Source organism: Idiotropiscis lumnitzeri, chromosome 11, assembly GCF_059441095.1.
Source record: "Idiotropiscis lumnitzeri isolate Australia: NSW breed Sydney's pygmy pipehorse chromosome 11, RoL_Ilum_1.0, whole genome shotgun sequence".
In the NCBI taxonomy this organism is placed as follows: domain Eukaryota; kingdom Metazoa; phylum Chordata; class Actinopteri; order Syngnathiformes; family Syngnathidae; genus Idiotropiscis; species Idiotropiscis lumnitzeri.
In genome coordinates, this window is record NC_142401.1 from 9925196 (window position 1) to 9941727 (window position 16532).

The 16532-nt window shown below is 39.2% G+C and overlaps 1 protein-coding gene across 1 annotated transcript in view; it reads right to left on the bottom strand.

Annotated features, from left to right (window-relative positions):
• Window positions 1–14316, bottom strand: part of atg7 (ATG7 autophagy related 7 homolog (S. cerevisiae)) — a 39993-nt gene extending 25677 nt beyond the window's left edge. The window contains exons 1-15 of the mRNA XM_088308710.1: window positions 14149–14316; window positions 13595–13649; window positions 13232–13349; window positions 13076–13153; window positions 12881–12997; window positions 11721–11867; window positions 10726–10814; window positions 9747–9868; window positions 9084–9174; window positions 8351–8495; window positions 8122–8280; window positions 5463–5657; window positions 3209–3448; window positions 1597–1712; window positions 654–729 (exon numbers count right to left, since the gene is read on the bottom strand). Coding sequence (XP_088164836.1) covers window positions 654–729; window positions 1597–1712; window positions 3209–3448; window positions 5463–5657; window positions 8122–8280; window positions 8351–8495; window positions 9084–9174; window positions 9747–9868; window positions 10726–10814; window positions 11721–11867; window positions 12881–12997; window positions 13076–13153; window positions 13232–13349; window positions 13595–13649; window positions 14149–14302 — 1902 coding nt within the window. The 5' untranslated portion in view covers window positions 14303–14316. The remainder of the gene's footprint in view (window positions 1–653; window positions 730–1596; window positions 1713–3208; window positions 3449–5462; window positions 5658–8121; window positions 8281–8350; window positions 8496–9083; window positions 9175–9746; window positions 9869–10725; window positions 10815–11720; window positions 11868–12880; window positions 12998–13075; window positions 13154–13231; window positions 13350–13594; window positions 13650–14148) is intronic.
• Window positions 14317–16532: the final 2216 nt, after the last annotated feature.

A 16532-nucleotide genomic window follows, 5' to 3' on the forward strand; every position in this document is an offset into this window, starting at 1 on the left:
ACTTGTATTTACACTGGCATTTTCTAAGCAAAAGTAGTAGGTTTTTTTTCCCCCGAGTGGAAATTACGCATTGTTTTCTCCCCAAAAAAATTTTTAAAAAAAAAGACAAAAGAAAAAAGGGAAAAAAAGGAAAACTCTACTCTTGCAATAGTTAATATTTATTTTGGGGGGGTTGTTCAAGTGTTGCCTTTTAATATTTATCTGTTTAAGACCATGTTAAATATTTGTGATCATTATTGTCAGAAATCATCAACATGATCGGCATCATCTCAAAGACAAAACATTGTGTAATTCATTTTAGCATTTTAGAAGTGTGTATCAAACTGGTACCACTTTCCATGAGTCAGTTCTCTAGACAATGCGCTCACTTTCAAAAAGGTTCCACTTTCTTTCAGTTTCATTTGACTTTACTCTTCACATGTCCTTACACAGAATGGCAGCTAAACCATCATCTCTACAGTTCATCAAGGCTTAAGAGTATAGGTTTACAGTTTTGGAGGTTACACTGTTTTCCTGAATGTTGTTTGAGTTCCACGTACAGTAGAACTGCACTGCATCATCATGGAGAGTGAATGCAGCTATAAAAGAGGCATGCTAGAGCAACATGCTGTGTTGATTTAGGGTGTCGTGGAAGAACAGTGAGTCCTCAGTACCTGATGCGGAACAAGACCGAGCGACGTGGGAGGTTCGTTCATTCGGTCGTCGCTGCTGCTGGCCACTGCGTAGCCTCTGTAAGGAGGGAGAAGAGTAAGGGAAGGGGGTCACACAAGGTGACATCCTTCATGTGAATGCCATGCGGAGATGATGAGCAATTTGGATCGAATAGAGCACTGCCGAGACGGAGAAAAGCGGCACTAATGAACAAAAGGCATGAGCCCTTCCAGGGTAACGATGCATCAGAAAAGTAAAACCCACACATTAGACAAGTTGAAGTTTTGAGCTGTAAAGAGTAACCATGGCGACAAGGCAAAAAACATTGAAGCAGAGCCACGGAGACTCAGTTGAGCACTCAACGTTTTTTGGACAAGACTGGCAAAGCGGCTATGTGGCGACTAATAATATCAGGTCAGAAACGAGTTGCATGGATTGCAAAACCATTTGCGCCCACTCTTGAATTTACCAGTACCAAATGCATCCATGTTAAGTTAATTGAAGACTAAACTGCCCATAGGTGTGAATGTTAGCGTGAATGGTTATTTGTCCATATGTGTCATGTGTTTGGTTGTCAGGCAGCACAAAATATACCCTGCCTCTCGCTCAAGTCACCTGAGAGACTCCAGCTCATCTGTGAGCCTCATTTTTTTTTTACACTGTGCTACTTATTTCATTTAATATTTTTAATATCATTTACTTGAGTGTTGTTGCTGGCCAATATTGACACTTATTATTATGTTGTTCTTCTTCTTATTATTATTATTATTAAAGTGAAGTAAAATAACATACATAAAACCAATAAACTAGTTACATATTCCTGAATCTGGAAAGAGGAGGTATTTCAATTCTTATTTAGGCATTGAACGGGCTACTTTCACTAATACGCGGTTGTCATCACTTGCAACTCCGTCTGGATAACGTTGCTGTGGTAACTGTGCTCACCCTTCACTGTGTTGCAAAATGGTCACCATCATCTCCACCGCCAAGGCGCCAGCAATCATGGCCAGGCCCGGTCGGCTTACGGTGCACTGCTGGTCCAGAGTCCGATCGCGGGTTGACTGTTAAAAAAAAAACAAAAAAAACAGCAATACTGAAAGTTTACGCTGAGATCAAAAAGTTGTTTCCTGTAGTTGTTCGTAATTGATTTAACGTGTGTTTCTCAGATGCAAATGACCTGGCCCAACAGTTTGAGCTTGAACCCACTTGAACGCTATAGTCCAGGAAATTAGGCGGGTTCAATTTGCAATTCCCTTGCAAATTATTGATAAAAGTCACTTTGCACGATAGAAATAAATACTTGAAATAATCTAGACGAAAATAAGCGCCACTGTGAACAATAGAAACAAATAGAGTAAAATGAACATCCACAGCACATTTGTACGTGCACCTGCAACACAGACATGCAATCATTAACTCATTCAATACCATTGACGGATAAATACGTCAAAATCCATTTTTTTTTTTACTGGGCTGGTCGTGAATGAGTTAATGTAGGTGGCCTCCGAGGAACATATAAGGAGCCTGCGGCCCCGTTTCAAAAATAGCTCACCAGTTATGGGACACTTGCAGAGATTTACAGAAACAAAGTGTTGCGTTGTTGTTGATGTTTCCTGACATTTGCATGTGCGCTTCTTGTAATGAATGAAACATCACCAGTTCATCATAATTGTCACCATGTACAATATAAATACACGTAAATACATAGCATTAGGGCTCATTGTTTAAAAAAAAAAAGTCAGCATCCTGATCATAAAGAGAGAGCAGAGAGCTTTTAAATGACTGCTACAATTGAGTGCACCCGTCAATACCTGATGAGTAAGATCTCTGAAGTGAGACAAACTGACACATTGTGTGGGAGTAAAGGCATAAAGGAAAGAATCAGAGAAGTGAAGAGAAAAAAGTTCACACAATAAAGTGTTAATGTTTTGAATTGTATAACCTGACTACATCTGGTCATAATAATAAGCCTACACAGCCACCTGACGTGCTGGTAATTGCACAATAAAACAATGGGCTTGTCTTTGGATTGAAACACCAGCCTGTCAAGGTCAATGAGCGCTGTGTTTTGAGGACTGGCAAAATAAAACAGCCATTATGAAACGCCACATGAGATTTGCACAAGTCGCCTCATTATTGGCAACAACTTTGACTATTATTACCATTTTCAACATTTTAAGGGAAATGTTGTCATGAGTTATTTTGTGTTTTCATTTCCAACCCATTTTGGCTGTGTTGAATAAAAACAGGTTGAAGTTCTAAATCATGAGTAATGCAATCATATCAGTTAAAATTTCAATTAGTATTAGCAGACATTTATTTTGGATTATTTTATTTTGTTTGGGACCCATTTTTCAATGTATACATATTTTTTTCAAGATAAAATAACCCGTTTCTCTCCTACACCGGGGGAAATGCGCAAAAGCATTTTTAGCACATTTTTATTGTTTCCTGGTCTTGGGACTGAAATGACAAGTACATGTTGCTATTAATGTTGAATAATGATGAAAAAAAAAATCTAAATAAAAAAATTACAAAAAGTGGGACAGGTTCTTACGTCTCCCGGAGCCACAACGTCATTGCAGAAGTAGCAGCCCAGCTTGTGTCCAGGAATGTTGGAGAAGAGGGAGGATGCCGGCACGGAGGAGGCCAAGCCGGCTGGCGTGGAGGATGATGATGATGCAGATGAACAGGAAGGGGAGGAGTCCGCGTCGCCACCGGCATTTTCGCGAGCTTTCTTCAGGCCGTGGCGCATCACCACAAACGTGTCAAAGCCTAGAGCGGCGTTGACCACCAGCTTCCAAAAGGGACGGATAACAATTTGTGACGCAGCATATGAAGTACAATCGTGGACCAATGTTTACATAAACTCATGCTGGGCACAAATATATTAATTTGAGGTTGTTTAAATATTTATTTGAACTGCTCTTTTTGCAGGCAGGCGTGATTATACAAAATAGATCCTCAATTACTTTAAGAACAATTGGGTAGACGAGTTTGAATTATTTTAGCCGACAAAAATGATTTGTTTGACAATATTAATTGTAGTCCAGTAAGTAACGGGCATTCAGTGATGATCCAAGAAGGACAATAATAGCGTTCCCAAATTGGCAGTCTTCATCCATTACTAAACAACTGCAGATTTCAAGCTCATCTGTTCAAATAATTGTACACGTTATTTTCACCAGGGATGGAAGAATCCCAACGCCGGTTTCCATGACAGGATTGCATTAAGACAAATGCTACATGAAAGAGTCCTCAATTTAACCAAAATTGGCTTATTTTGTGTGCTTAAAATAAATGTGTCAAACAAGTTCATTCTGCTTCTTTAAAGACCCAAATTACTTAATTATCTTATTTGAAATTACAGTCTTGGCATATAGTATTAATAGTGAGCTTTAGGTATTGTGAGGATTAAAACACTTTCAACATTTTAAAATGACTGACCAACAATCAAAAGACCTGTAGTGGGATTTCATAAATTCTTCATCTTCATCTTTTCCTTTTGGCTTTTCCCTTCAGCGGTCGCCACAGCGAATCAGTTGCCTCCATCTAACTCTGTTCTCTGCATCCTCTGCTCTCACCCCAACTACTTTCATGTCATCTTCAACTACATCCATAAACCTCCTCTTTGGTCTTCCTCGAGACCTCTTGCCTGACGTTTGGAAACTCAGCATGCTTCTGCGAATATACTCACTATCACTTCTCCGGACATGTCCAAACTATCTCAGTCAGGCCTCTCTGACTTTATCTTCAAAGCCTCTAACATGCGCTGTGCCTCTGATGTACTCAATCCTGATCCTATCCATCTTGGTCACTCCCAAAGAGAACCTCAGCATCTTCATCTCTGCCTCCTGTCGTTTCCTCAGTGGCACGGTCTCCAGACTAAACAACATGACTGGTCTCACCACAGTTCTATAAATATATCCTTTCATTTTAGCTGAAAATCATTGATCACACATCACATCTGACACTTTTCTCCACCTGTTCAAGTCTGCCTGCACACGCTTCTTCACTTCTTTTCCGCACTCTCCATTGCTCTGGACTATTGACCCCAAAAACTCATCCAGCTTCTTGGTCTTTTCTCCCTGTAAGCTCACTCTTTCCACTCATTTACACACAGATACTGCGTCTTGCTGCGGCTAATCTTCATTCCCCTCCGTTCCAGGGCAAACCTTAAAGTTTGAAAAATGTCAATATTACTGTACTCATTTCAAGACTGCTGTGGTTGATATGGGCCTGATTTGATTTTTTTTTTTTTTCTTTTTTTTTTTTAATCTTATCAAGTAAACGTTTCTTGTTCTGTTGGCAGATAATTTTGTTTCGTTTAAGTTTTATTTTGCTAAGTTTAATATATATTTTTTCTTAAAATTCCCATTAGGATTTTTGCAATGTAATAGAAAGAATGAAGCCCAATAGCCAAAAACTGATGTCATGTTGACCACGTTAAAAGACAACCACAGCTGAAAAGAAGTGCTCTCACTAAATAACATTAAAACATGAATAATCATTAAAAGACAAAACAATAATCAAACTAATTATATGTCCTTATAGTCAGTCAGGACAAAATGGGCATCATCAAGGTTGTCCAAGATAGTGATGTTTTGGTTAGACAGACTTTGTTCTTTTTCAATCTTTCATACTTTGAACATCTCTTGTTGGAAGAGCCAAATTTAGGATTTAAGTTGGGGGGGGGTGATTTTCTGGAGAATAAAATAAAATTGAGTGTAAAAGACAAATTTGCTTGAGAAGAGAAGGACATGCAGTATGAGGACATGATCATGACATTACACACAATGTTTCATCCTTACCTTCCTCTTACTCCCCGCGATCACGGTGGGCAGCCAGCGGCTCTCTCTTGTGTCCATTAGTAAGAAAACCACATCGTGTTCTGAGATGAGCTTTTCCAGCTTCTCCACATCCTTCTGGGCCTGGGCTAAAGTGCCTTGGGAGAAATTCACCGGGTGGCCTGGCATGGGAATGCTCATGTTGAAGCCCTCTGCATTCTGCAAGGATGAAAGATGCAGAAGTGAGGAGGAGACCGATGCTCAAAAGCAAATCCATTGCTCAGAGGTTGTATACAACTCTTGAATTGGGGTTAGTTGAGGTAAAGTCAGGGAGAATGAATGTCAGATATTATTTCAGGGGTTCCATCCATGACTGAACAATTCAGTGGAAAAAGATTTCTCTTGAGGCTTTGATTCAGACTAACCGCCTGAGAACACTGAGAATACTGAGAACTCTAGAAACCCGTTCACAAAAGGGGCTGGCTGATGCAACAAAAAAACAAATTCTTTTTTTCATATCAGCCCATCTCTATTGTCACAATTATTTTATATTATTTTTAAATGACCAGTTTTAAAGTATCTGCACTTAAAACTAAAGAAACTAAAGAGTAGTTCAACAAGTTATTAACAGATGAGGAAAATGTTTAAAACAAAATGTAATACCAAAATATAAAAAAAAATAATTTAATTCCCTCAACTGAACAATAAATGCGGATTGTGGATCAATATAATTTCGCACAATGAACTACTTTACAGTCTTGAGTGTTTTAGCAGGTAAACAAGACCCAAAATGTACAAAATTGCCCGCTAAGGAATAAAGAAGACATTCTGAAATGTCATGTCTGAATTGTGAGGCCGGTTACACAGGTTATTCTCCATTCCAGGGACAAAGAAAGGCAGAAATATACACACATAAGCAGCAAGACCTTAACCAGAAGAAATGAAACTCTGACACAGTCATTCACTCCCGAGTAGGAAGCTGTTAAGCCTGGAACTTCAATCTCACTTTGACGCAAATGTCACAAAACTTTCAGAGGCGGCAGAGCTGTGTGCTACATTTCAAGTACTACGGGGGATCGTTTCTGGATTAGCGGGAGAGAGAAAAAAGCTCACTTGCTCCCGGCAACCACTCAAATTGTCAACAGTCTTAATATGCAACCATTAAAATGCCAAAATGAACCTTATTACGGAGAACTGAACCACACTTCACCCACTAAAAAAAAAAAAATCCCTGTTTAACATCTTATCCCTCTCACCCGAAGGTGAGGGGCCTCAACGCGATTGTGGCATGGCGTTACCATGGTGATTAATGCACATACATCCTGGAGATGTTTGAGAGTCAATGATACAACAGCATCTTATGGAATGGAATGGTTACTTAACAACATGTCAATGCAAGCTATTTTTTGTAGAAAGTATTTTGGCATAGTTTATAGGACTTTTTTTTTCTGGTTGCCATATTGGTGATTGATACCGTGTATAAAGTGTGTTTATGTGCCAGTGCTAACACAGGTAACCCGGTGCATACAACAACACTGCTGCTCTGCTTAGCTTTTGGCTTTGATATAATAATTGTTCAGAGTAGCCCAGGTGAGAGTGTAAACGTGGCTGGCTGTTTGTCTTTGTGTGCCCTGCGATTGGCTGGCAACTAGTCCAGGGTATACTGCGCCTACTGCCCGAAAAAAGCTGGGATAGGCTCCAGCACGCTCGTGAAGATAAGCGGAACAGCTAATGGAAGGATGGACGGGGGATATCCAAACCCAATGGAGAATTCAGAAACAAATCTGTGACTGTGAATATGAGAACACTACGGCTGTCTTTAATTCCAGGAAAATAAAAAAGGTGACATTTGGTATCTCATCTGATCTACAGCAACCTTTCAATACTAATTACAAACTTTACAGATCGAATGTAATTTTGATATCACAGATTTGGTATCACCAAGATGCAGGGAAATTAACTTGTCATTTAAGACAGTGACTGATTTTGGGAAGAGAAAATGTGACCCCATTTACACTTTTTGTTTCATTGCATAAATACCCAAAAGGCTTCATAGGACAAGTAGATGGGGCTCATTAAAAACACAACGGCGTACTAACAAGGATTAATTTTCAAATATCACAAGGCTTGATTTTCTGCATGATCTAGTCATCACATCTCAGACAGAAGCAATTAGATTATTCATATTTGCCAGAGGTGGGGACTTGAGTCACATGAATTGACAGACTCATGTACCGATTTTAGGACTTCCTTGGCTAAAACCTATGAAAGACTCGACTTTGATTTGGTATTCAAAAAAAAAAAAAAAAATCAATTGAACGCTTTCCTGCCAACTCACTGCATCTTTTATAATCGAGAGGATAATAAAAAAAAAAAAACAATCTGATAATATCAGATTATAAACGTTTTCTCCCATATGGACTGTATTATAATATTTATTATGACATTACCAGTGCAACATTCACTGGTAGCAGTAAACACTCATACAAACATTAATAAAAAAAAATATATATAAATATATTTTAACATTTCACTAAGTATAAAGATTTTATTTCAAACTCAGTTTTTATTCATTTAACTTTTCAAGTGTAAATATACTGTTTTGTACTATGAACAGCGGTTCTTTTTTTATTACGCTATAGATATTTTATACACATTTATTATTGATATTAACTGAACTCACCACACCAGGAAAGATTTTGGTGAGTCGCTCGACGGCGGCTGTGGCTTTGGCCTTTCCTCCTCCGAGACAGTCTTCAAACTCATAGAGAGGCTGCCGCACCGGATTGGAGTAGGAGATCTTTGCATTGTCCACAAAGGTGATGTGTCTTACTCCCCAACCCTACATGAGGAAAATAAAAATCAGCTTTTTTTTTTCCTCTAAGAACTACAGCCATCTATTTTAGACTCACCATCAGAGTCCTGGCCACATTGCAGCCCAGTGTTCCTGCACCCAACAGAAGACACTTGGTGCTGACCACCTTGTCCAGGTCCAGTGAAGGGACCAGTCTCCATCGCATCAGTTTCAGGTTAAGATCGACTGACGACTCTGCAAGCCTGGAAGAGAAAGCTATAATAATTTAGCAAACATGGCAAAGATCCATTCAGTAGTATGGAAAATACACTTCTTCGTTCCTTGCAGACACATTTCGTCTCGCATTACTACACAACCAAGAAAATCTTTTGTAAATTGCCGAAGTCAGGAAATTTCAACTGTGATGTCAGTTTTTCCATTTATGATCTAGCAGCTACCTGAGCAAAACCCCACCCTTTTCATTTCTCACAAGCGTTGGCCGGACTAAATGGAAGCACCAGGATGTTAAAGCCAAAAGCTAAGCAGAGCTGCAATGTATTCACAGATTAGCATTAACTAAGAGAGTGGGTATCTCAACACAAAGCAGTTAAGTTTGAAATTCAATGAAAATATTGCTCTTTAAATATGTTCAGGATTTATGTTGAATTACACAAATTATATATTACAATTTAAGTAATTAATACTGGGAATGAATAATAGATGCGTGTTGAATGTCTAGCCTTAGCGTATAAAAGGGATGACAGGCATTGGGACCACATTGTTCACAATTGTTCAGCCTTGGTAGAATCCTGCATTCTGCTATTCTATTCTAGTAGTTTTTTTTGCACTACCTTTTGGGGTCCATACATTCACTGAGGTTGACCATTCTTGGCCCCATTGCTCCCTTGGCATTCTTCTCCCAGCCAACACTCTTAGGACATGCTGCGTACATAAACATAGGTGAAATTAACAAGACTTACTTGTACATGTGACAATAACAATGTATATAGAATATCAGTCGTAAATGAGCCTTTCATTTCATTAAGCTTTGTCACAGGTTATGGCGGCGGATACTTTATGAGCCAATATTACGCTTTCGCAGATAGAGGCAGCTGAGGTAAACTAAGACGTGTCATTCGAACTCGTCAAAAATCTTCACAGATCACAGTGTGCCACCGTTCCCCTCCCGCTATTATCATTTCATCAGCAGTTCATCCCTTATTCAACAGGACGTGAGGGAAAAGAAGTGGAAAGTCAGGCAGGGCAGAGGGTTCATATCAGTTAAGACATGCATGAAGAAAATCGCACATGCATAAAGGCCACCCTAAAACATAAATTCAAGCAGGATGGAGGGTTCGTATCTGTTAGGATAGGCATAAAACAGTCATAAATGCATAAAGATCCTAATTCGAAAATAAAACAAAAAACAGCCCCTGAAAAGGGGAAGAGGAACTGACGGTTTATATCATTTAAGACTCACATAAAGACAACCCCCGCCCCTGAGGAAAGATTACCAGAGTCGAATGGGAGTTCAGGTAGTTTGACGTGAAAAATGACGCTGTGCTGAATGGAGCGGCTTCCCTGCAGGGTTCTGTCCCTGAAACACATCACCTCTACCGTGTCCATCTTTGTACCCCTAACACACAAAATAAACACAAAATGAATGTGAATACATTACGAGCTCATTGTAAGAATCGAATAAAACGAAATTTTCAAAAATGTGTACCTTTTCCTCACACATACACAAATTCTCACTGGAGGTATTATCCAAACAAGTTCACATAGCAACGCATTTCCCCTAATATGGTGCTGAATAGCCGCGTTCACATGACGACATTCAAATTCGAGCGAAAACAACTTGCCGCAAATGAGATATTTCTCCCATCAGCAGAATCAACAGTTATGTTTAAACATTGTGGTTGGGGAGACTCAGGACAAAATAGATGATGTTTGTTTTGGCTAAAAAAGTGCCTGTCAGTCAGTGACTGCAGTATAAGAATTGAAAGGTTTACACTTTATTTGGGGGCAATTTAGGAGGTGGCAAGAATGTGCTGCTGGCCCACTGTGATAAAATCTTATTATGGCCATTCCCAAAAAAAAAAAAAAAAAAAATATTAAATCACTTGAACAAGAACCTCAACTGAAAGTCAAACGTGCGAAAATTGTATAGTACAATCTGTCGAGTTCACCCAAAAAGATCTGGAATAAGTGCCGCCCCAAAAAACAAACAAAAAACACACACACACACACACACACTGTGGAGTAACAATCCACAGAACATGACGTCTGCAAATCTTGGGAGACTTCAGTTCACTGGGCATCTAAACGATTAATGACAAAATGCCTTCCTGTTTTCTTTCCATTACATATTTGTATTTTATTTGAACAGTATGCTTATAATACAGTGGTGAACACCTCCTCACATTTGCATGACAGCGAAAAATCCTAAACTCACATATTCACGCAAACACACACAACGGGTTGAGTGTTTACCGCTGGCTCGCTAAGAGGACCAGAAGATTCCTCAGAGGCCATCCTGGATGTTGAGACAGAGTACACGGGTCATACACACCCACAGCGACCTGGAAAAAGCCATCCTGTTATCATGATTGTGCATAGTTATCCATGTCAGGATGATAGTTTGCAATAACTGGTGTTCTTATCCATTAACAACATTATGAGGCAACATATACAATCTACAGTATTTTTTTTTTATTATTTGAACCACAAACAATACGGTGTGATTGTCAAGGAGGAAGCAAATTGCAATGGCTGCTGTAGCCGCTGTTTAGTATAAAACAGTGCAAAGAGAAGAAATGGGCGCGAAATGAAGGCGAGATCGTATTGTATGTATTGCTCGCACACCATTCATTGTCTGCACTTGTATATTTCAGCGATAATGACTCGTAACGCTTTTAGCTGGAAGTACACATGAAATTGCAATAAGCAAATTGTAACTTTTGTTGTGATGGCATTTCCCTGTGTTCATAATACTGACAATACCCCATATAATGACATGGAGACCCACGACTATTCATCTAAAGCGGCTAATGTATGTACAAATCTGTTTTTGTGGCTACATTTAGCTATTGTGGCTTTTAATTGGGTGTGTTTTGTAATCTGGAAATTACGGTAACAAAATGCAATGGTTACTCATGTGCTATCTACTTTATAAATTTCACTGTATATCGATGACGATTACGCATTTATAATATATATATTTTTTTTAAAAACACAATTACTGCTATTTCTTCACATCATCTCATAAAAAACATTAATGATAATGTGCATAGCTACATTTGGATCCAACTCTAAAAACGGTATCCTTAGTACTGACAGTCTATTGCAATCAAGGCCGATCAGGGTAAATCAGAATTCTGTTCCACAAATCACAAGACAGTGTGCCCATAAAATTGATTGTGAAGCTGTTATTTTGGAGCAAAATGACTACATAATGCTGCTCTAAAAAGAAAAAATGTTACACAAACCTTTTGCGAGCAAGAGAAGAACACCCCCCACTCTGCTAAGGGGGCCAACAGAACGGCGTCATCCGTGTACTTCATTAGGAAATAGGGAACTGCAGTGGTCCCACCTTTGATACACAGGCCATCATAGGCCTCCTGCAATGCCGAGATCTGAGGCAGAGACAATTAAGAGGCCCTAATTAAAAGAGAGAACCCGTTTCGACGTATGGTGTTGAGATTTAATGAACACCCCTGCTGCTATATAGATATACAGCATGAAAAGGGCAATCATAAATAACTTATTCTACTTCTAAATAGCTATCATTTAACAAAGCATAATGAAATGTGATGCATTAGCAAAACCGGGAGAGGCACTAAGAAATTATTGATTTCTTTATTTAATATTTCTTTTATTAAAAAGAGTGAGCCAAGGTTGTACTCGACTGCCCGAGGCCTCTGTGCCATTAGTATCTGTCATAGAGGGACACCGCTAAAAATGTAGTTCACAGACTGCTAGATAACGGCACAATAAAGCACCTGTCAAGTCAAATCAGATATGTGATGCGTTTGAAGATACTTCTTGAAAACATGCATAAAGAAAGAAAACTATGTAGCACTGTATGTAAAAGGGATTTTTTTTTTTTAATAAATGACCGCTTAAAAAAAAGTAGGACAAAGTGGCCTATATTAGATAGCCCACATTTTGTAAAAAATTTGAAAAGATTCGCAGCTCCGGGCGGTTTTCAAAACATTCGGTGGAGATCTGAAAAGAACATCTAAAATTTTCAGCATTTTGAAGCCTGATTCAATATATGCCATTAAAATGTGTCAGGTTTATTCATACTCGTCTCAGCAGTGTAATGTACAAGATATTTATTTTCACTTTAAAGGGACTTATTGTGAGTCAGTCTTGGGTTTTAAATAGTTAAAAGGCAATAGGCTGCGACTTTTATAATATACTATTTTTCTATGAAATAGCAATAATGCCAGTGCAGAGAGAGAATGTTGTAAATTCCATCATGTTTTGCTATGTGCTATGTGATTGTGATGTCATCACAAAGGGTACCAGAGATGGCAAAGAGGAACAGTGATAAGCAGAGAACCGGAAATGAAACTGACTGTAGAATTTGTGCACCTTATCATTACACACAATAGATTTTACGAAGCTTATTAATAGTACCAGCCTGTTTTGCTGTGAAAATCGTATCCAGGACAGAAGGCTCCTTTACGATCTTTATCCCTTCTGGGAAGGAGAGAGCAGGGAAACAGAACCAGTAGTAGAAACGGTACTTCTTCAAATCCTGGAGGAAGTTGAGAACAAATTTGTCAACTAACCCAAATGTGCATGTGAAATGGTACCAAACGCGGGCGGTACATACAGCAAAAGTCAGCAGAATAAACCTGCAGAGGATGCTGGGGTCTGCGAGTGCATCTCCAGATCGTATGGCATCCCAAAGCTACACAAACAACGTGTTAAGGCTTTCCACAACACGACGTGACTTTACTTTCTCTACATGTGATGTGCAGGATTTCACCTCCTTAGACACGCTTTCCAACAAGGCCTTCTTGTCAGTACTCTTGAAGGCATCCAGCGTGTTGGTGTTGTACAGTTTTCCAACAGCCTCGCAACAATGGGCTGGGGTGGACCCATCTCTGATGTTAAAAAATACAAACAGTGGTAACTGCATTATGTTTGTCTTATTTGCTGCGAGTTTCAAAATGACTCAGATGACTTAGTGGATTTGAACGTCATGTTTGGTCAAAAGAGTTAGGAGATTGCCATCTGTTGATTGACAGTCACAGGCAAGACACCTTTCATTTTAAAATCTGACCCCTCTTCATTTGTTCAAATCTTGCCCCTGGCTCTGTTGGCATCAAAGACAAGTCCTCCGACTTACACATCAAATGCGCTGAACTCCAACGTCAGACGGGTGGGCAAACCATCCGGATCACCTAAATAAAATATAAATGGGTTTATTTTTAGCTGTGTGAAGAAGCAACTGAGAGCCAAAACAAACATCTTAAGTTTCTCAAATTAAATGCAAAGGGATGAAGTGCAACCAATACAGCCATCTCGACAGAGCAACCGCGACCTGAACTCGTCTGTGAATTTGCCTTTTTTCCCAACAATAGTCTGAGAAAGGTTCCGCTATACTGTGTAACTATAGCTGTATCCTGCATCGTTTGGGGGGTAAAAATAATCTCTGGGTAATTATAATAGAAAGATATACCATTTAATAATCTGGACACTTGCACCTATTCATCCAAAGTAGCTAATCTATGTACAAATCTGTTTTAATGAGAACATTTAGCTTTTAATCAATTGCGTTGTGTAGTCCGGAAATTACGGTAAGTGGATGTGAATGGGAAATTAGCCAGTGTCTGTCTCTGGTAAAAAACTGTGATTGTCATGGAGAAAAATGCACCTCTGATATATTGCTTTGTATCTCACCGTTGTAGTAGTACCCTTTGATGCATTTGGGGGTCTCATCGAGCCTGTAGTCATTGAGTTTCCGCTGCGTGAGCTGATGCCAGAAGCCTGCCTCCAGCGCACTGCTGAAGGGGGCAAACTGCAGCTTGAGGTCTGCAGAATTGGACGCCGCCATCAGAACACGAGATGGCTTAACAAAAAAAGATGATGCATTAGAATTAATATATTAATTATCAACAGATATTAGCAAAAGTTGAATGAGAAGTGATTGGTTGGCAGACTGATAGATGTCGTATTCATTTTTTAGGCATTTTGTTGAGAGAGAGAGCGAGAGCGCGAGCGCGAGAGCGAGAGAGAGAGAGAAACATGTAGAAAGGTGACAGCATTCACAAAGTAATGATTGATTTGCTGTTTAAAAATGTACTCAGGAGGACAACCTCAGCTGGCTTTGACAGAGAGCTGGAGTAAGGACCAAGGATGGGTACCTTAAAAGATGGAGGGGGTAAAATTTTGGCCATCAGTGCTACTGGGGGGGGGGGGGCACATGGGACAATGCATTTTGTAACCAGATGTATGACAAAAATTGTATTTCAAATTTAGACAAAATGTGCTAAATATGTGCTCTTAATATATTTAATTTTGGATATTACATTTTAAATGCATGTATGGAAGATCCACTATCCTAAAGAACAAAATAACCACAGACAATATTTTTTAACCAGTTCAAAGGGCTCACTATCATAAAATTTACCATTCAACGACAGCACAAAACTGCCGACAAGAAACCAACATTGAGTGCAAAAATACATTGCATAATTTTTTTTCACAAACGTCAACTCACTCAAAATCGCAATACTAATGAGAAATTATGTTTGTCCTTCATTATGCCAAATCCACAAAAGATTATTAGGCCTCACGTAGTATCGGGCCTATAAGACCCAGTGTAATTGCAACCAACAGATGTCTGCCATCAAGAGATGACTATTACAGCTTCAAGTTGCGGTCTACCTCTGCATAGTAAAATGTCAGTTTGATTTGATCTTTTTAAGAATTTGGGGGGGGTGTTTAAAAAGTAAATAACATTTTAATCAATCAAGGGGCCACTCAGAGTGTAACCAACAGTTGGCCATCCTTTTTCTACACTGCTCAGCACTCGCCAGTTAATCAAAGGGCAGATGCAGACAAACAACCATACACTCACAATTCCAACTACGGACAATTTAGAGTAATCAAATAAACCTTTAGTTGCACATGCAGACACAGGTAGAACAACAGGGCCAGAATCAAAATGTGATTACAGTCTGTGAGGCAAGACTTAACCTTTGCTCCACTGTGCTGCCCTATGCAGAACATCCATCCATCCAATGCAACATCACCATATGCTGTACATCAACTAAATGATAATAGATAAATGATGGCGACTGACCTGAAAATAGTGTTTTTTTTATTTTTGCAATATATTATTTTTTTAAATAATTAACAACTTATAGTGAACAATTCTAATAAGCATTTACTGTTATTCCTTAGCACCAGTGTCGTTGATCTGTTTTAAAGCAAAGGTTTTACTGCTGAGGCCAAACTCTATCAAAGATTTGGGAGGCTTTTTTTCACCTACTTTTAGCAAACGTTCCCTAAATAATAGTCTCGCGCAGCGTTTGTCAAAGGGTGCGGCACTGTTAATAAAAAAAATAAAACGTCGCTACATTCTCTAAATGTTCGCATGTCAGAAGCAGCCTGAACGCTGTCAAAATTCACACCCAGGCTTAATTCACTTACCTAGAAGATCCTTACTTCCGTATTCCTTCGGTCACGTGATTGCGCAAGGCGTCACAAAGCGGTGCATCACGGGTATTTCTCGATAGCAACCAAGTTTAAAATAAAAATCGGCTATTTTATGGTGCGTACATCATCGAGTAAAACACAAAAAATAAAAACGTAAACACGAACGCACATACGACAACGAACGAGAATACTGACAAAAAGCTATAGGTGCCCGTTCTTTTCATTGTGAATTTGTACCCACACGGTCACTGCAGCGCAGAGGAAGACCAACAATTTGCGTCAATAGAAGTGTATAGTCACGTTTAACACTACCGTCGGTTCAAGTCTTCAAATGAAAGCTCGTAGTGATACAACGCTTTGGCGTCCCACGTTCCGGAAGGAGCTATTTGAAAACGATCCAGGAAGTTTGGAAATCGCCGCAGGGCAAATTTCGTTAGGGACAGTCCTAAAAGTACACTCCTGGATTAAAGTGTAAATTGGGACGTCATCATCTTTTGCCTAAACTTTAAAGTGGTCTTCTTTCTACATCCCCACACCGCAGGTTAAAATTGAATAACATGCAATTAAATATAAAGCTCAGTTTAACTGGAAAAGGTTGCTTAACTTTCAAAATTTCTAGTCAT